General features: G+C 39.5%; 1 protein-coding gene across 7 annotated transcripts in view; it reads left to right on the top strand.

Moving 5' to 3' along the window:
* Positions 1 to 21,138, top strand: part of LOC118936335 (butyrophilin subfamily 2 member A1-like) — a 34,711-nt gene that overhangs the window by 8,345 nt on the left and 5,228 nt on the right. The window contains exons 2-16 of one of the 7 annotated variants that reach the window (XM_036987911.1): positions 1,482 to 1,556; positions 1,961 to 2,311; positions 2,456 to 2,737; positions 8,298 to 8,411; positions 11,509 to 11,529; positions 12,093 to 12,113; positions 12,677 to 12,697; positions 15,945 to 15,965; positions 17,268 to 17,285; positions 17,387 to 17,416; positions 17,625 to 17,672; positions 18,355 to 18,375; positions 19,116 to 19,136; positions 20,671 to 20,691; positions 20,832 to 20,864. In XM_036987911.1, coding sequence (XP_036843806.1) covers positions 1,487 to 1,556; positions 1,961 to 2,311; positions 2,456 to 2,737; positions 8,298 to 8,411; positions 11,509 to 11,529; positions 12,093 to 12,113; positions 12,677 to 12,697; positions 15,945 to 15,965; positions 17,268 to 17,285; positions 17,387 to 17,416; positions 17,625 to 17,672; positions 18,355 to 18,375; positions 19,116 to 19,136; positions 20,671 to 20,691; positions 20,832 to 20,864 — 1,093 coding nt within the window. In that variant the 5' untranslated portion in view covers positions 1,482 to 1,486. Of the gene's footprint in view, positions 1 to 1,481; positions 1,557 to 1,960; positions 2,312 to 2,455; positions 2,738 to 8,297; positions 8,412 to 11,508; positions 11,530 to 12,092; positions 12,114 to 12,676; positions 12,698 to 15,944; positions 15,966 to 17,158; positions 17,286 to 17,386; positions 17,417 to 17,624; positions 17,673 to 18,220; positions 18,292 to 18,354; positions 18,376 to 19,115; positions 19,137 to 20,670; positions 20,692 to 20,831; positions 20,865 to 21,138 lie in introns of those variants that run through there. The other 6 variants (XR_005053236.1, XR_005053239.1, XR_005053237.1 and 3 more) reach the window with 6 other exon arrangements.

The raw sequence follows: 21,138 nt of genomic DNA, 5'->3' as shown, positions 1-21,138 counted from the left end.
CACCTTCAATGTGGACAACGCTCCCACTGACCTGCAACTTGAGCTTATCGATCTTCAGTCTGATGCGGTGATTGGAGGACTATTCAAAACAATGTCACTGACGAGGTTCTATGCATCTCTCAAAACTTTCCAAAGATTAAGAGTCATGCTCAGAAGATGTTTGTACTGTTTGAGTCAACGTGTGTATGTGAACAGACATTTTTAGTGGTAAAATATAACAAGTCAAGGCACAGATCATCTCTTACTGACTGTCACCTCTCAACAATCCTATGCATAGCAACATCAGAAACTATACCTAACTTCACTGCTCTAGTCAATGCCTATCAGAGACTTCACTCCTCACACTGATTGAGTGGTTAAATGTAATGTTGAGCTCTCTCTCTTTGTTGTGTTTTTGTGCAGCCTCATTAACAAGAGTTCTGTCCGTGGTACTGAATGCACAGTGTACCTCTGTGTAGTTCATTTCATGTTTAGTAATGAAAATACCTCCCAAAAGGAGAACATGGATGTGGTTTATTTCTGTGCATGTTAAACAAGTAAAATAAGTAGCATACCTGGATGTGATTTACAGTAGATATATCTGTCAACACAGTCATACACATGATGTATCATCCTGTAATACGATTCTGGCCCGCGATGGAAAAAAAATATGTTCTAATGTGGCCCTCCATGGAAAATAATTGCCCAGGCCTGTTCTAGAGTCATCCCAGGCAGTTCTTGGACCTAGCTCATGCACAGAGTAATATGTGATGCCAGGGCAGATCGGATAAGATCTCAGCCTGGCAGATTCTCACACACAGCTGTAGAGAGAGGATGACATAAATCTTGACACTGTCAATCCAAGTAATTTGTTTTTCTCTTTCTCCAAGAGGTGAATATTTATGTTTATATTGATGCTGTGTTTATAGCCCTGTTATAAGTTTAATGCCATTTGTCATCTATTCATGTTTATACAACAGGTGTGTCTAATCCTGAATGCTGATTGATTAAAATTGCATTCCAGCCAGTGTCTATTCCACATGTTGCCACCAGCTAAATATATGACGTTAAAAGCCTACTCCACTGTCTCATCATCTCAGCCAGACAGTGTTGTTGGCTAGCTCCTCTGAACAACAGTGTTGTCTCCATGTTGTCTCCCTTTTTGTTGTGTCGGTTTGTGGCAGCAGGTGTATATATAGTATATAGCAGGTGAGGGCTTTCACAGCAAACCTCTCAGATGGGTGAGAGCAAACCAGCCAACAGTTTTTACATGGTCCGTCATTTCTCTGGATTTAGAGACCAATAGTTTTTACACTACCAATAATCAGTAGGCCTATAGTGTAATCTATTGGTTTTATCTGAAAGGAGCCATAGTAAGATACTGAAGGTCTACTGGTTTTATCTGAAAGGGGCCATAGTAAGATACTGAAGGTCTACTGGTTGATATCTGGTTCAGATCTTTATAATTGATGTTTATTTGTTAGACCTATTGTCTCTTTCAGGAATAATGGAGTCTGGACCAGACAGTCTGTTTGTGACTCTCCTGCTTCTCCTCCACAGTTCACACTCTGAGTCTGGTAACTACACTGCTAATTCCCTCTGAGTCTGGTAACTACACTGATAATTCCCTCTGTGTCTGGTAACTACACTGCTAATTCCCTCTGTGTCTGGTAACTACACTGCTAATTCCCTTTGTCTGGTAACTACACTGCTAATTCACTCTGAGTCTGGTAACTACACTGATAATTCTCTCTGTCTGGTAACTACACTGCTAATTCCCTCTGTGTCTGGTAACTACACTGCTAATTCCCTCTGTGTGTGTGTGGTGACCCATGCAGCAACTATTGCTTCCTCTTTGTGTGTGTGCATTATTACGTATATTTTGAATGGCACGTTTCTATGAATTACATTTGACTGTCTGTGTGTCTTTAGTGGTGGGTAATGTCCTAAATACTCCTTCATTTCTGTCTGTTCTCTTCAGAGAGGTTTGAGGTTCTTGGTCCAACCGATACCATTCTTGCTGTGGCTGGTGATGACATCATTCTGCCCTGCTACCTCAAACCCAACATCAGCGCTGAGGACATGACAGTGGACTGGCTGAACCTGGACTTCAAAGATGGTCGTGTCTATCGTTACCAAAACAGAAAAATCATACGAGAGGATCAGATTCCCTCCTACATTGGAAGAACGTCACTGTTTGAAGAGGAACTATGGAGGGGCAACACCTCTTTAAAACTGTCCAGGGTACAAGGCACTGATGAGGGACATTACAAATGCTTTATTAAGGCAAAGAGCTGGGATCATGATCTCATTATTCAAGTCCTCGTTAAAGGTGAGGTTTATTTTCATGTTAATGTGATAATCTAACTACAGTACAATGACATCACCTCTTTCCTTCATATTACTGGACACAGTATGTGTCTGTTTGTTCACAACCTGTCACCAGTTAACATCCAGTCTCTCTGTGTGTCTGTAGCTGTAGGATCCAAGCCAGTGGTGTCCATCGAGGGACACAGAGAGGGAGGGATGGGTCTGCTGTGTGAATCAGAAGGCTGGCACCCTGAGCCTGAGCTGGTGTGGCTGAACAGTAAAGGAGTCCATCTCTTTGCTGGTCCTCCTGAGATACATAGAGACTTCAAGGGATTCTACACAGTCAAACAACATGTCATTGTCCAGGAGACTGACACCAACCGCTTTACCTGCAGAGTCCAACAGAGCCAGATCAATGAGAAGATGGAGACAGAGGTTCACCTCCCTAGTGAGTAACACAACAAAATATTCTTTAGACATTGTTAGATATTACTACACTGTTGGAACTAGAAACACAAGCAATTCGCTACACACGCTTTAATATGTGACCAACAGTTTTTTACATGGTCCGTCATTTCCCCCGGATTTAGTGACCAATAGTTTTTACACTACCAATATTCAGGAGGCCTATAGTGTTATCTATTGGTTTTATCTGAAAGGAGCCAAAGTAAGATACTGAAGGTCTATTGGTTTTGTCTGAAAGGAGCCATAGTAAGATACTGAAGGTCTGTTGGTTTTGTCTGAAAGGAGCCATAGTAAGATACTGAAGGTCTATTGGTTTTGTCTGAAAGGAGCCATAGTAAGATACTGAAGGTTATTGGTTTTAACTGAAAGGGGCCATAGTAAGATACTGAAGGTCTATTGGTTTTAACTGAACCGGGCCATAGTAAGATACTGAAGGTCTATTGGTTTTAGCTGAAAGGAGCCATAGTAAGATACTGAATGTCTATTGGTTTTAGCTGAAAGGAGCCATAGTAAGATACTGAAGGTCTATTGGTTTTAACTGAACCGGGCCATAGTAAGATACTGAAGGTCTATTGGTTTTAGCTGAAAGGGGCCATAGTAAGATACTGAAGGTCTATTGGTTTTAGCTGAAAGGAGCCATAGTAAGATACTGAAGGTCTATTGGTTTTAGCTGAAAGGAGCCATGTGATTTGATTTGACATGAAAAGCTGGAGAAATTTATGTGTTAATGTCCAGTATGTGTTTTAACCAAAGGCTTTGAGACGACAATACAGAAGGATAGTGTTTATTATGATACACTCCACTGCTGTGTGGTAGTATTAGTACCAAACCCTGTTGTTGATGTGTAATGATGTGTGGTAGTATTAGTACCAAACCCTGTTGTTGATGTGTAATGATGTGTGGTAGTATTAGCACCAAACCCTGTTGTTGATGTGTAATGTTGTGTGGTAGTATTAGTACCAAACCCTGTTGTTGATGTGTGGTAGTATTTGTACCAAACCCTGTTGTTGATGTGTGGTAGTATTAGTACCAAACCCTGTTGTTGATGTGTGTAGTATGAGTACCAAACTCTGTTGTTGATGTGTGGTAGTATTAGTACCAAACCCTGTTGTTGATGTGTTATATGTGTGTGGTAGTATTAGTACCAAACCCTGTTGTTGATGTGTAATATGTGTGTGGTAGTATTAGTACCAAACCCTGTTGTTGATGTGTGTGATAGTGTTAGTACCAAACCCTGTTGTTGATGTGTGGTAGTATTAGTACCAAACCCTGTTGTTGATGTGTAATGATGTGTGGTAGTATTAGTACCAAACCCTGTTGTTGATGTGTAATGTTGTGTGGTAGTATTAGTACCAAACCCTGTTGTTGATGTGTGGTAGTATTTGTACCAAACCCTGTTGTTGATGTGTGGTAGTATTAGTACCAACCCCTGTTGTTGATGTGTGGTAGTATTAGTACCAAACCCTGTTGTTGATGTGTGTAGTATGAGTACCAAACTCTGTTGTTGATGTGTAATGATGTGTGGTAGTATTAGTACCAAACCCTGTTGTTGATGTGTAATGATGTGTGGTAGTATTAGTACCAAACCCTGTTGTTGATGTGTGGTAGTATTAGTACCAAACCCTGTTGTTGATGTGTGACAGTATTAGTACCAAACCCTGTTGTTGATGTGTAATGATGTGTGGTAGTATTAGTACCAAACCCTGTTGTTGATGTGTAATGATGTGTGGTAGTATTAGTACCAAACCCTGTTGTTGATGTGTAATATGTGTGTGGTAGTATTAGTACCAAACCCTGTTGTTGATGTGTAATGATGTGTGGTAGTATTAGTACCAAACCCTGTTGTTGATGTGTGTGATAGTATTAGTACCAAACCCTGTTGGTGATGTGTGGTAGTATTAGTACCAAACCCTGTTGTTGATGTGTAATGATGTGTGGTAGTATTAGTACCAAACCCTGTTGTTGATGTGTAATGTTGTGTGGTAGTATTAGTACCAAACCCTGTTGTTGATGTGTGGTAGTATTTGTACCAAACCCTGTTGTTGATGTGTGGTAGTATTAGTACCAACCCCTGTTGTTGATGTGTGGTAGTATTAGTACCAAACCCTGTTGTTGATGTGTGTAGTATGAGTACCAAACTCTGTTGTTGATGTGTAATGATGTGTGGTAGTATTAGTACCAAACCCTGTTGTTGATGTGTAATGATGTGTGGTAGTATTAGTACCAACCCCTGTTGTTGATGTGTGGTATTATTAGTACCAAACCCTGTTGTTGATGTGTGGTAGTATTAGTACCAAACCCTGTTGTTGATGTGTAATGATGTGTGGTAGTATTAGTACCAAACCCTGTTGTTGATGTGTAATGATGTGTGGTAGTATTAGTACCAAACCCTGTTGTTGATGTGTAATATGTGTGTGGTAGTATTACTACCAAACCCTGTTGTTGATGTGTAATATGTGTGTGGTAGTATTAGTACCAAACCCTGTTGTTGATGTGTGATAGTTTTAGTACCAAACCCTGTTGTTGATGTGTGGTAGTATTAGTACCAAACCCTGTTGTTGATGTGTGTAGTATGAGTACCAAACTCTGTTGTTGATGTGTGGTAGTATTAGTACCAAACCCTGTTGTTGATGTGTTATATGTGTGTGGTAGTATTAGTACCAAACCCTGTTGTTGATTTGTAATATGTGTGGTAGTATTAGTACCAAACCCTGTTGTTGATGTGTAATGATGTGTGGTAGTATTAGTACCAAACCCTGTTGTTGATGTGTGGTAGTATTAGTACCAAACCCTGTTGTTGATGTGTAATGATGTGTGGTAGTATTAGTACCAAACCCTGTTGTTGATGTGTAATGATGTGTGGTAGTATTAGTACCAAACCCTGTTGTTGATGTGTAATGATGTGTGGTAGTATTAGTACCAAACCCTGTTGTTGATGTATAATTGTGTGTGGTAGTATTAGTACCAAACCCTGTTGTTGATGTGTAATGATGTTTGGTAGTATTAGTACCAACCCCTGTTGATGATGTTAGGTAGTATTAGTACCAAACCCTGTTGTTGGTGTGTAATGATGTTTGGTAGTATTAGTACCAAGCCCTGTTGTTGATGTGTGGTAGTATTAGTACCAAACCCTGTTGATGATGTGTGGTAGTATTAGTACCAAACCCTGTTGTTGGTGTGTAATGATGTTTGGTAGTATTAGTACCAAGCCCTGTTGTTGATGTGTGGTAGTATTAGTACCAAACCCTGTTGTTGATGTGTAATGATGTGTGGTAGTATTAGTACCAAACCCTGTTGTTGATGTGTGGTAGTTTTAGTACCAAACCCTGTTGTTGATGTGTGGTAGTATTAGTACCAAACCCTGTTGTTGATGTGTAATGATGTGTGGTAGTATTAGTACCAAACCCTATTGTTGATGTGTGGTAGTATTAGTACCAAACCCTGTTGTTGATGTGTGGTAGTATTAGTACCAAACCCTGTTGTTGATGTGTAATGATGTGTGGTAGTATTAGTACCAAACCCTGTTGTTGATGTGTGGTAGTATTAGTACCAAACCCTGTTGTTGATGTGTAATGATGTGTGGTAGTATTAGTACCAAACCCTGTTGTTGATGTGTAATGATGTGTGGTAGTATTAGTACCAAACCCTGTTGTTGATGTATAATTATGTGTGGTAGTATTAGTACCAAACCCTGTTGTTGATGTGTAATATGTGTGTGGTAGTATTAGTACCAAACCCTGTTGTTGATGTGTAATGATGTGTGGTAGTATTAGTACCAAACCCTGTTGTTGATGTGTAATGATGTGTGGTAGTATTAGTACCAAACCCTGTTGTTGATGTATAATTATGTGTGGTAGTATTAGTACCAAACCCTGTTGTTGATGTGTAATGATGTTTGGTAGTATTAGTACCAAACCCTGTTGATGATGTTTGGTAGTATTAGTACCAAACCCTGTTGTTGGCGTGTAATGATGTTTGGTAGTATTAGTACCAAGCCCTGTTGTTGATGTGTGGTAGTATTAGTACCAAACCCTGTTGATGATGTGTGGTAGTATTAGTACCAAACCCTGTTGTTGGTGTGTAATGATGTTTGGTAGTATTAGTACCAAGCCCTGTTGTTGATGTGTGGTAGTATTAGTACCAAACCCTGTTGTTGATGTGTAATGATGTGTGGTAGTATTAGTACCAAACCCTGTTGTTGATGTGTGGTAGTTTTAGTACCAAACCCTGTTGTTGATGTGTGGTAGTATTAGTACCAAACCCTGTTGTTGATGTGTAATGATGTGTGGTAGTATTAGTACCAAACCCTATTGTTGATGTGTGGTAGTATTAGTACCAAACCCTGTTGTTGATGTGTGGTAGTATTAGTACCAAACCCTGTTGTTGATGTGTAATGATGTGTGGTAGTATTAGTACCAAACCCTGTTGTTGATGTGTGGTAGTATTAGTACCAAACCCTGTTGTTGATGTGTGGTAGTATTAGTACCAAACCCTGTTGTTGATGTGTAATGATGTGTGGTAGTATTAGTACCAAACCCTGTTGATGATGTATAATTATGTGTGGTAGTATTAGTACCAAACCCTGTTGTTGATGTGTAATATGTGTGTGGTAGTATTAGTACCAAACCCTGTTGTTGATGTGTAATGATGTGTGGTAGTATTAGTACCAAACCCTGTTGTTGATGTGTAATATGTGTGTGGTAGTATTAGTACCAAACCCTGTTGTTGATGTGTAATGATGTGTGGTAGTATTAGTACCAAACCCTGTTGTTGATGTGTAATGATGTGTGGTAGTATTAGTACCAAACCCTGTTGTTGATGTATAATTATGTGTGGTAGTATTAGTACCAAACCCTGTTGTTGATGTGTAATGATGTTTGGTAGTATTAGTACCAAACCCTGTTGATGATGTTTGGTAGTATTAGTACCAAACCCTGTTGTTGGCGTGTAATGATGTTTGGTAGTATTAGTACCAAGCCCTGTTGTTGATGTGTGGTAGTATTAGTACCAAACCCTGTTGATGATGTTTGGTAGTATTAGTACCAAACCCTGTTGTTGGTGTGTAATGATGTTTGGTAGTATTAGTACCAAGCCCTGTTGTTGATGTGTGGTAGTATTAGTACCAAACCCTGTTGTTGATGTGTAATGATGTGTGGTAGTATTAGTACCAAACCCTGTTGTTGATGTGTGGTAGTTTTAGTACCAAACCCTGTTGTTGATGTGTGGTAGTATTAGTACCAAACCCTGTTGTTGATGTGTAATGATGTGTGGTAGTATTAGTACCAAACCCTATTGTTGATGTGTGGTAGTATTAGTACCAAACCCTGTTGTTGATGTGTGGTAGTATTAGTACCAAACCCTGTTGTTGATGTGTAATGATGTGTGGTAGTATTAGTACCAAACCCTGTTGTTGATGTGTGGTAGTATTAGTACCAAACCCTGTTGTTGATGTGTGGTAGTATTAGTACCAAACCCTGTTGTTGATGTGTAATGATGTGTGGTAGTATTAGTACCAAACCCTGTTGATGATGTTTGTGTTTTAGGTGAGTTATTTGATACAACCCCATTGAGAATGGCCTTCATTGTGTTATGCTGTCTGGGAGCCATCATTGGGATTGGGTTATCTCTGGCTATCTGCTGGATATCTTATAAGAAAGGTAATGGAGAGATGATATGAATGTTTCCTTGTTAGAAATAAATGTCCGCAATGCTTTTTTCAACCTCAACACATTCACAGTGGTTGTATTCTATGGATACATGATAATATACTACACCTGCAGGTGATTAATATGTTATCACTGATGAATGATTTTAACCTGCAGGTGATTAACATTGTCATCTCTTTACTATCATTAAATTGAACACTTAGTTTTATCAAAGATTCTCTGTAATTAGTATTACGCGATCAAACTTGTTAATCATGTAACTGTAATTAACTAGGAAGTTGGGGCACCAAGGACAATATTCAGATTACAAAGTTATCATTTCCTAAAATAACTTTTCAGATATTTTATATATGATCAAATAGTCTTCTGATTAATGAATTATTTACTTTACTTCACGTTAGTCTCATTCCAAACGTCGTAAATTGTTGGTTATCTGCACGAACCCAGTCTTCACTATGAGTCATCCATACATCAATTGTCTTAAATCATTTATTTATTATTAACTAAGTAATTCACAGAAATGCATAAACAAACAAACAAAGTCAATATGGTTACAAGAAATGATAAGGGAATGTGCCCTAGTGGGCTAAACCGGCATTGCGGCTTGTTAGACAAAAGGGGAAGTGGGGGTCAACTGAGATGAGACACTACAAAGTTGATAATTATAACAATTGAAATGCTAATCCTTTGCACATGAACACTCACTCATTTGGGAACAATTGCAATCAATATATATACTTACGCTCAGTGTGTTGTCGGGATCTTTGTTGAAAAGTTTGTTTCTGTTGGAGAGTTTTGTCCGTCTCTCTCTCTCTGTATTGGTTAGAGGGGATAGTTCAGAGCGACATTCAGTCATGTTGTAGAATGGATGTTTCGGCGGTTGTCGTTCTTCGCGTTCAATGATACCGAATTCCTAGCTGCAGACTAGTAATTAATATCAAAGACTTGTTCTTATTCTGTCTGTATCGATAGTCTAAGAGTTTAACCACGTGGTATGATTAAAATATTCAGCAAAGGTCTATAACCTTTGTCCTCCCGTGATTGAGAGAAACATGGTCTGGTGATAATTTCTCAAAGTTGGGTTTTATTCGGGAATTGCAGAAAAGGGGCTGTCCCAGGATGCCTGACCCTAACTGGGCTCAGGGGCGGTCCTCTGATTTAGTTCAACTCAAAAGGGAAATGGGGTTTCCTTCATTAAACAGTCCAAAATCACATTGTAAAATTGTGTAAACAGTATCATCCTCACTCATTCATCTTATACAACAATTAGATGTAAACCTCATATCTGAGGCTATTATGTAAACAGCGTTATGGTAATGTGGCCACACCGTCTCCCATGAGCTTCCCCAAGTTGTAACAAACAGACCAGTTCGTAGCTGGATTCTTCACCGATCTTTTATACTTTCTCCGGAACATGAAATTTGTTCAGACCTCCAGTTCTGTGAGGTGGAAGAAATTCCTTTGTTCTCTATGAAACTTCACTCTGTCTCTATACTGTGTGACCCTGAGGCAGGGTCTTCTCAGGAATTTACGACCTCTCTCTGACCACAGCAGCCTAGTTGAAGGAGGCAGGGGGAGGCAGGGAGAGGGGGATGGGGCTTGCTGTACCCAAAGAGGGCAACGTCATGACAACATGATGACACTGATGACTGATTTTAACCGGCAGGTGATTCACATGTTAACACTGGTGACTCACTTTTCTTTTTATCTGCAGGTGTGATAATAGATGAACTCAAACTGCAGCCTGTTAACTTGATGACGCTACCCATCCCGGTAGCGGGATAATTGTCATCAGCAACCGCTGAATAGCATAGCGCCACAGTCAAATAATATTACTAAAAAATATTCATATTCATGAAATCACAAGTGCAATATTGCAAAACACAGCTTAGCCTTTTGTTAATCCACCTGTCGTCTCAGATTTTGAAATTATGCTTTACAGCGAAAGCGTTTGTGTAAGTTTATCGATAGCATAACATAACATTATGTACACTAAGCATTAAGTAGCTAGGTCACGAAAATCAGAAAAGCAATCAAATTAATTGTTTACCTTTGATGATCTTCAGATGTTTTCACTCACGAGACTCCCAGGTACACAACAAATGTTCCTTTTGTTCCATAAAGATTATTTTTATACCCAAAATACCTCCGTTTGTTTGTCGCATTATGTTCAGAAATCCACAGGAAAGTGTGCTCACGACAACGCAGACGTATATTCCAAATAATATCCATAATGTCCACAGAAACATGTCAAACGTTTTTTATAATCAATCCTCAGGTTGTTTTTAAAATATATATTCGATAATATATCAACCGGGTGTGTAGATTTTTCAATAACACCGGGAGAAACAATGGCCGCTTTACTCTGTAGTGCAAAACTCACTCTGAGAGCCCCCACCTATCCACTTACGCAATGTGATCTTTCACGCTCATTTTTCAAAATAAAAGCTTGAAACTATGTCTAAAGACTGTTGACACCTTAGGGAAGCCATAGAAAAATGAATTTAGTTGATATCCCTTTAAATGGAGGATAGGCATGCATAGGAACAGAGGAACAGGAACAGTGCCTCAAAATAAGAGGCACTTCCTGATTGGATTTTCTTCAGGTTTTCGCCTACAATATCAGTTCTGTTAAACTCACAGACAATATTTTTACAGTTTTGGAAACTTTAGAGTGTTTTCTATCCTAATCTGACAATTATATGCATATTCTAGCTTCTGGGGATGTTTCAAATGGGTACGTTTTTAGCCAAAAACAAAAATACTGCCCCCAACATGCAAAAGGTTAAGTAGTGGTTTTATTGTTCCTGACCCAGATTACACACATGAATGTAAAGATTCACAACGCAGACTAAACCATTTAATTGACATGTTTATTGAATGAAATTAAGAGGTGGTAGGGTAGAATATCTTTATTGGGGAATTTGTCTCAAAGGTACGCTGGACTCATTTAGGTGGTGGAACTCAGTTAGGATTTGTGCCATTAGTGAAGTGATATGAGACAAGGAGTCCCAGAGAGAGACTACATCTTCTAGTGTTCAGGTTAATGATGTTCTCACTGTCTTGCATCTACTCGACATGTTCACAGATGACCTCACTAGGAAGCTAGGTAAGTAGTGGTTTTATTGTCCCTAACCCAGATTACACACGACTGTAAAGATTCACTAAGCAGGCCACAGCTTCCAATTGACATATTCATTGTTATTGCATTGTTAAACCTGCAAGTAAGCATGGACAGTGAATACCATGTGTATCCCGTACATACATCAAATGAAACTGGAAACTTGAAGTGGTATATCCCAGTGCCTTATTAGTGTCAGTATCTTCAGACCATAGATTGATGTTCTAGAACAGGATGTGTTGAGGCTGTAGAGGACCACTAGACTAGAGAGAGGTAGTCTCTGATACACCTGGATCACTGATACCTGTCACATGTATTGAGTGAATTTAAGAGGTAAATGATAATGTTGTAGATCTCTATTGGAGAGAGGATGTCTCACACACAGAGGTAAGCTAGACTCATTTAGGTGTGTGGAACTCAATTTAGATGTATCCCATAGTATGATATTAAAGAAGTGATATGAGACAAGGAGTCCCAGAGAGAGACTACATCTTATAGTGTTCATGTTAATGATGTTCTCACTGTCTTCCATCTACTCTACATGTTCACAGATGACCTCACTAGGAAGCTAGGTAAGTAGTGGTTTTATTGTCCCTAACCCAGATTACACACGACTGTAAAGATTCACTAAGCAGGCCACAGCTTCCAATTGACATATTCATTGTTATTGCATTGTTAAACCCGCAAGTAAGCATGGACAGTGAATACCATGTGTATCCCGTACATACATCAAATGAAACTGGAAACTTGAAGTGGTATATCCCAGTGCCTTATTAGTGTCAGTATCTTCAGACCATAGATTGATGTTCTAGAACAGGATGTGTTGAGGCTGTAGAGGACCACTAGACTAGAGAGAGGTAGTCTCTGATACACCTGGATCACTGATACCTGTCACATGTATTGAGTGAATTTAAGAGGTAAATGATAATGTTGTAGATCTCTATTGGAGAGAGGATGTCTCACACACAGAGGTAAGCTAGACTCATTTAGGTGTGTGGAACTCAATTTAGATTTATCCCATAGTATGATATTAAAGAAGTGATATGAGACAAGGAGTCCCAGAGAGAGACTACATCTTATAGTGTTCATGTTGATGATGTTCTCACTGTCTTCCATCTACTCTACATATTTGCAGATGAACTCAAGGCAGAAAAGGGTAAGTAGTGGTTTTATTTTCCCTAACCCAGATTGCATATTTAACCAGGTAGGCTAGCTGAGAACACCTTTATTTAACCAGGTAGGCTAGCTGAGAACACCTTTATTTAACCAGGTAGGCTAGCTGAGAACAAGTTCTCATTTTCAACTGTGACCTGGCCAAGATAAAGCATAGCAGTTCGACACATACAACAACACAGAGTTACACATGGAATAAAGAAAACATACAGTCAATAATACAGTAGAAAATAGAAAACAAAAAAGTCTATATACAGTGAGTGCAAATGAGGTAAGATAAGGGAGTTAAGGCAATAAATAGGCCATGGTGGCGAAGTAATTACAATATAGCAATTAAACATTGGAATGGTAGATAATGGTAGATGTGCAGAAGATGAATATGCAAGTAGAGATACTGGGATGCCAAGGAGCAAGGTAAATATATAAGTACAGTATGGGGATGAGGTAGATAGATAGATGGGCTGTTTACAGATGGGCTATGTACAGCTGCAGTGATCTGTGAGCTGCTCTGACAGCTGGTGCTTAAAGCTAGTGAGGGAGATATCAGTCTCCAGCTTCAGTGATTTTTGCAGTTCGTTCCAGTCATTGGCAGCAGAGAACTGGAAGGAAAGGCGAACAAAGGAATAATTGGCTTTGGGGGTGACCAGTGAGATATACAGTGCCTTGCGAAAGTATTCGGCCCCCTTGAACTTTGCGACCTTTTGCTACATTTCATGCTTCAAACATAAAGATATAAAACTGTATTTTTTTGTGAAGAATCAACAACAAGTGGGACACAATCATGAAGTGGAACGACATTTATTGGATATTTCAAACTTTTTTAACAAATCAAAAACTGAAAAATTGGGCGTGCAAAATTATTCAGCCCCCTTAAGTTAATACTTTGTAGCGCCACCTTTTGCTGCGATTACAGCTGTAAGTCGCTTGGGGTATGTCTCTATCAGTTTTGCACATCGAGAGACTGACATTTTTTCCCATTCCTCCTTGCAAAACAGCTCGAGCTCAGTGAGGTTGGATGGAGAGCATTTGTGAACAGCAGTTTTCAGTTCTTTCCACAGATTCTCGATTGGATTCAGGTCTGGACTTTGACTTGGCCATTCTAACACCTGGATATGTTTATTTTTGAACCATTCCATTGTAGATTTTGCTTTATGTTTTGGATCATTGTCTTGTTGGAAGACAAATCTCCGTCCCAGTCTCAGGTCTTTTGCAGACTCCATCAGGTTTTCTTCCAGAATGGTCCTGTATTTGGCTCCATCCATCTTCCCATCAATTTTAACCATCTTCCCTGTCCCTGCTGAAGAAAAGCAGGCCCAAACCATGATGCTGCCACCACCATGTTTGACAGTGGGGATGGTGTGTTCAGCTGTGTTGCTTTTACGCCAAACATAACGTTTTGCATTGTTGCCAAAAAGTTCAATTTTGGTTTCATCTGACCAGAGCACCTTCTTCCACCTGTTTGGTGTGTCTCCCAGGTGGCTTGTGGCAAACTTTAAACTACACTTTTTATGGATATCTTTAAGAAATGGCTTTCTTCTTGCCACTCTTCCATAAAGGCCAGATTTGTGCAATATACGACTGATTGTTGTCCTATGGACAGAGTCTCTCACCTCAGCTGTAGATCTCTGCAGTTCATCCAGAGTGATAATGGGCCTCTTGGCTGCATCTCTGATCAGTCTTCTCCTTGTATGAGCTGAAAGTTTAGAGGAACGGCCAGGTCTTGGTAGATTTGCAGTGGTCTGATACTCCTTCCATTTCAATATTATCGCTTGCACAGTGCTCCTTGGGATGTTTAAAGCTTGGGAAATCTCTTTGTATCCAAATCCGGCTTTAAACTTCTTCACAACAGTATCTCGGACCTGCCTGGTGTGTTCCTTGTTCTTCATGATGCTCTCTGCGCTTTTAACGGACCTCTGAGACTATCACAGTGCAGGTGCATTTATACGGAGACTTGATTACACACAGGTGGATTGTATTTATCATCATTAGTCATTTAGGCCAACATTGGATCATTCAGAGATCCTCACTGAACTTCTGGAGAGAGTTTGCTGCACTGAAAGTAAAGGGGCTGAATAATTTTGCACGCCCAATTTTTCAGTTTTTGATGTGTTAAAAAAGTTTGAAATATCCAATAAATGTCGTTCCACTTCATGATTGTGCCCTACTTGTTGTTGATTCTTCACAAAAAAATACAGTTTTATATCTTTATGTTTGAAGCCTGAAATGTGGCAAAAGGTCGCAAAGTTCAAGGGGGCCGAATACTTTCGCAAGGCACTGTACCTGCTGGAGCGCGTGCTACGAGTGGCTGCTGCTATGGTGAGATAAGGCAGGGCGTTACCTAGCAGAGACTTGTAGATATCCTGTAGCCAGTGGGTTTAGCGACGAGGGCCAAGCAAAACAAAACGGATGGCACTGTGATAGACTGCATCCAATTTGTTGAGTAGAGTGTTGGAGGCTATTTTATAAATGACATCGCCGAAGTCTAGGATCGGTAGGATGGTCAGTTTTACGAGGGTATGTTTGGCAGCATGAGTGAAGGATGCTTTGTTGCGATATAGGAAGCCGATTCTAGATTTAATTTTGGATTGGAGATGCTTAATGTGAGTCTGGAAGGAGAGTTTACAGTCTAACCAGACACCTAGGTATTTGTAGTTGTCCATGTATTCTAAGTCAGAGCCGTCCGGTGTAGTGATGCTGGACGGGCGGGCAGGTGCGGGCAGTGATCGATTGAATAGCATGCATTTAGTTTTACTTGCATTTAAGAGCAGTTGGAGGCCACGGAAGGAGAGTTGTATGGCATTGAAGCTCGTCTTGAGGTTAGTTAACACAGTGTCCAAAAAGGGGCCAGAGGTAAACAGAATAGTGTCGTCTGCATTAGAGGTGGATCAGAGAATCACAAGCAGCAAGAGCGACATCATTGATGTATACAGAGAAGAGAGTCGGCCCGAGAATTGAACCCTGTGGCACCCCCATAGAGACTGCCAGAGGTCCGGACAACAGGTTCTCCGATTTGACACACTGAACTCTGTCAGAGAAGTAGTTGGTAAACCAGGCGAGGCAATCATTTGAGAAACTAGGGCTGTCGAGTCTGTCAATAAGAATGTGGTGATTGACAGAGTCGAAAGCCTTGGCCAGGTCGATGAATAAGGAGTCCCAGAGAGAGACTACATCTTCTAGTGTTCATGTTAATGATGTTCTCACTGTCTTCCATCTACTCTACATATTTACAGAGGTCCTCAGGATGGAGAATGGTAAGTAATGTCTTCAGATCATCACTGCTAGATTTACGTAATCCATTTTATGTTTATTTTTTGTTGTTGAGCACAAAGAGGTAATTGGTAATTGATACATCAATTTTTGGACTAATAAATTAATTATATGTACACATTGATTCTTGAAGAATATAACTTATACATTATTAAAGAGCTTAGTTAAACTCCAACATATAACCTTGTTTTATCTCAATGCTTGTAAACAAAGTAAATATATGAAACACTATACAGTCTAAAACCTATTTAAAACTATAATTTTGTTGTCATGAATGGTCAGTCCTTGCATCCATAGCTCTGTCTATGAATTTGAGAGTGATGTTAGTTCTCCAGCCCCTCCCTCAGCTTTTTACCAAAACAACAGTGGCTGGGTTCACACTTTGTTATTGTTTCAACTTCTGATTGGCCCTAGATGTTCCTTCTGATGTTGGAACAGTGGTATGAAAAAGGGTCGGGATTCAATTCAAGTCACATTACAACACAGCACACTATAACAGACTTTTACAGGTATTTTACACTTGAGACGACATGTGCAGTGTTTACCATAAATGTGATCTCTGTGAATGCCGGTGGAAAATGCATTTAAAAACTGAATTTTCAGCTGTGAAGTACCCTGCAGTATAGCTGTTGAAGGAATTTAATTCCTCTGTTTTAATTCCCAATCAAAATTAAACACTCTGTCAATGCATAAGGGTTTGTAAGACCCTTATTTTATAAGAGCCCCGGTCTTAAAAGTCAAGTAACAGCCTTTACTCAAGAGAGTACTGAGTACTTACACATTTTACCACAGGTTATAAACTGAAAATGACGTCAGCGTTTTCTAAATGTTCTGTCTCTTCTTGACACTGGTAGAAAGGCCCTATAGTTCTCAAGCCTTCCCTCCTCGCCTAGAGCCAAGGTCAGTCAGTGTAGATAAGCATTCTAGACAGTCTGGAGATAGTTCATTCATTTGTACAAAGGAACAGACCGTCATTGTTCTAACTTTTGCCCACGTTCACACACACACACACACTATTTTCAGCACTGGGATCAAGAATGAAAACTCATACATATACAGTAACATTTAGTATTCTGATTAGTACATGTATAGTAACATAATAGTATTCGGATTAGTCAGTCCTGATTGAAATGTATACATAATTAGTCATCATTGATAAAAATTCCCTTAACAATAGCGCACATTGGCTTGAATCCCGACCCAGGAGTCCCAGAGAGAGACTACATCTTCTAGTGTTCATGTTCATGATGTTCTCACTGTCTTCCATCTACTCTACATATTTACAGAGGACTTCAAGAAGAAGTGTAAGTAGTGTCTTCAGATCAGCACTTTTATATATATACATCTTCTAGTGTTCATGTTAATGATGTTCTCACTGTCTTCCATCTACTCTACATATTTACAGTTAACTTCGAGAACCTCTGGAACCAGAATAGTAAGTACTGTCTTCAAATTATTACTTTATGTAAACCACAAAAATACAATTTTCCATAATTTACAGACTTTAAGTAAGAAAACATTTAAAGAAGGCTATTCTTAGCATATATAAGATGCTCCTTCTGATGTTGGATCATTGATATGAGACAAGGAGTCCCAGAGAGAGACTACATCTACTAGTGCTCATGTTAATGATGTTCTCACTGTCTTCCATCTACTCTACATGTTTAAAGATGACATCACTAAGAAGCTAGGTAAGTAGTGTCTTCTGATCATCACTTTGCTGGAATTATGTCAAACAATTATGCTAATTTTATTTATGTAATCTCAACTGTAATCCAGGTAATTTGGTTCTGCTATTAGATATAGCACAGGGATATTCACATTAATCTGTTGTATAAATAAACAACATATCTGACATTGTATTCCCATTTCAACTTGTTTGTGCTTTAAATTAGTTGAAAGATAGATATTTTTAAAAAAATCCAACATTTGTTTTTCCACTGGAATTTGGTTTTAGATGGTTGAAAGGATAAAGATAACACATTAGAAATTAAACTAATGTTTGGCTCTTTTTGAGTGGGTGAACATACTGTAGGTTGTAATATCATTGATCAATGTCTCAACCAAATACCACAATTATCCACGGTGAAATTACGTAGTGTGCCCAGTGGTTAATTTCTGATATACCTGGATCACTGATAGACCAGTCCCATTTATTTAATGAAATTAAGAAGTGGTGGCAGAGTAGAATATCTTTATTGGAGATGTTGTCTCACAGAGGTACTCTGGACTCATTTAGGTGGTGGAAGTCAACTAGGATTTGTGCCATTAGAGAAGTGATATGAGTCAAGGAGTCCCAGAGAGAGACTATATATTCTAGTGTTCATGTTGATGATGTTCTCACTGTCTTCCATCTACTCTACATATTTACAGATGAACTCATTAGGAAGTTAGGTAAGTAGTGTCTTCAGATCATCACTTTGTTAGAATTAAGGTCAACCATTTTATGTTTATTTATTTGTATTTAATCTCAACTACAATCCAGATCCTTTGATTCTGCTATTAGATGAAGCACAGGGATATTCACATTAATCTGTTGTATAAATAAACAAAATATCTGACCTTGTATTCCCATTAGAACTTTTCTGTGCTTTAGTTGAAAGCGCAGTGACAGACATTTGGGTGACAACAAAACCATAAATCCAACGTTGTTTTTCCACTGGAATTTGGTTGTTCATTTAGATAGTTGAAAGGATAGGGAAAACACATTGGGAATTCAACTAACTTCTGGCTGTCTTTTTGAGTGGGTGAATATACTGTAGGTTGTAATCTCATTGATCAACGTCTCAACCAAATATTACCCAGTTATCCACGTTGAAATGATGTAATATGCACAGAGGGTAGTTTCTGATACACCTGGATCACTGATGGACCAGTCACATTTATTTCATGAAATAAGAAGTGGTGGTAGGTAGAATATCTTCATTGTAGAAGTTGTCTCACAGAGGTAGTTGTCTCACAGAGGTAGTTGTCTCACAGAGGTACTCTGGACTCATTTAGGTGGTGGAACTCAATTAGGATTTGTGACATTAATGAAGTGATATGAGTCAAGGAGTCCCAGAGAGAGACTACATCTTCTAGTGTTCATGTTGATGATGTTCTCACTGTCTTCCATCTATTCTACATGTTTACAGATAACAACAAGAAGGAGAGCAGTAAGTAGTGTCTCCAGATCATCACTTTACTAAAATTATGTCAACCATTTCATGTTTTAACTTTTTTCCAGAGCACGTTAAAGAGGTTCTTTCTGATGTTAGAACAGAAAACTAACTTTTGGCTGTCTTTTTGAGTGGGTGAATATACTGTAGGTTGTAATCTCATTGATCAAAATCTCAACCAAATATTACCCAATTATCCACGTTAAAATTACCGGGTGTGCCCAGTGGGGGCGGCAGGTAGCCTAGTGGGCCAGTAACCGAAAGGTTGCTGGCTCAAATCCCCGAGCTGACAAGGTAAAAATCTGTTGTTCAGCCCTTGAGCAAGGCAGGTTCCCCGGGTGCTGAAGACATGTATGTCAATTAAGGCAGTCCCCTGCACCTCTCTGATTCAGAGGAGTTGGGGTAAATGCGGAAAACACATTTCGGTTGGAAACTCACTAGGCATCCCCCTTTCACCTGTGGGTTGTTTCTGACACACCTGAATCACTGATGGACCAGTCACATTAATGTTGATGTGCTAGAACAGGATGTGTTGAGGCTGTAGAGGCCCACTAGACTAGAGAGAGGTAGAATCTGATACACCTGGATCACTGATGGACCGTTCACATTAATGTTGATGTGCTAGAACAGGATGTGTTGAGGCTGTAGAGGACCACTAGACTAGCGAGAGGTAGAATCTGATACACCTGGATCACTGATGGACCAGTCACATTAATGTTGATGTTCTAGAACAGGATGTGTTGAGGCTGTAGAGGACCACTAGACTGGAGAGAGGTAGAATCTGATACACCTGGATCACTGATGGACCAGTCACATTAATGTTGATGTGTGTGTTGAGGCTGTAGAGGACCACTAGACTAGAGAGAGGTAGAATGTGATATACCTGGATCACTGATGGACCAGTCACATTAATGTTGATGTTCTAGAACAGGATGTGTTGAGCCTGTAGAGGCCCACTAGACTAGAGAGAGGTAGAATCTGATATACCTGGATCACTGATGGACCAGTCACATTAATGTTGATGTTCTAGAACAGGATGTGTTGAAGTTGTAGAGGCCCACTAGACTAGAGAGAGGTAGTCTCTGATACACCTGGATCACTGATGGACCAGTCACATTAATGTTGATGTTCTAGAACAGGATGTGTTGAAGTTGTAGAGGCCCACTAGACTAGAGAGAGGTAGTATCTGATACACATGAAACACTGATGGACCAGTCACATTAATGTTGATGTGTGTGTTGAGTCTGTAGAGGCCCACTAGACTAGAGAGAGGTAGTATCTGATACACCTGGATCACTGATGGACCAGTCACATTTAATGAATGAAATTAAAAAGGGGTGGTGGGTAGAATATATTTTGGAGAAATTGTCTCTCAGAGGTACGCTGGACTCATTTAGGTGGTGGAACTCAATTAGGATTTGTGACATTAGACAAGTGATATGAGACAAGGAGTCCCAGAGAGAGACTACATCTTCTAGTGTTCATGTTAATGATGTTCTCACTGTCTTCCATCTACTCTACATATTTACAGATGACCTCACTGAGAAGATAGGTAAGTAGTGTCTTCTGATCATCACTTTGATAACATCATGTATACCAATATCGATTATATGTAACTTCTAAAGAAGTAGAAAACACAATGTTGTACACATTAATGTTCCCTGGCTTTTATCTTCTTATCTATGTCTACAGATGTGGTTGAGGAGGATCTCATTCGTAATCTGGGTAAGTAGTGTCCTTCATATCCCAGTTTTTTCAGACCATAGAATGATGTTCTAGAACAGGATGTGTTGAGACTGTAGAGGACCACTAGGCTAGAGAGAGATAGTCTCTGATACACCTGGATCACTGATGGACCAGTCACATTTATTTAATGAAATTAAGAGGTCGTGGTAGGGTGGAATATCTTCAGTGGAGAAGTTGTCTCACAGAGGTACGCTGGACTCATTTAGGTGGTGGAACTCTATTTGGATTTCTGACATTAGAGAAGTGATATGAG

This window comes from Oncorhynchus mykiss, chromosome 1, assembly GCF_013265735.2.
Source record: "Oncorhynchus mykiss isolate Arlee chromosome 1, USDA_OmykA_1.1, whole genome shotgun sequence".
NCBI lineage: Eukaryota > Metazoa > Chordata > Actinopteri > Salmoniformes > Salmonidae > Oncorhynchus > Oncorhynchus mykiss.
Note: the sequence above shows the minus strand (reverse complement) of the source record. Positions and strands in the feature narration are given on the sequence as shown.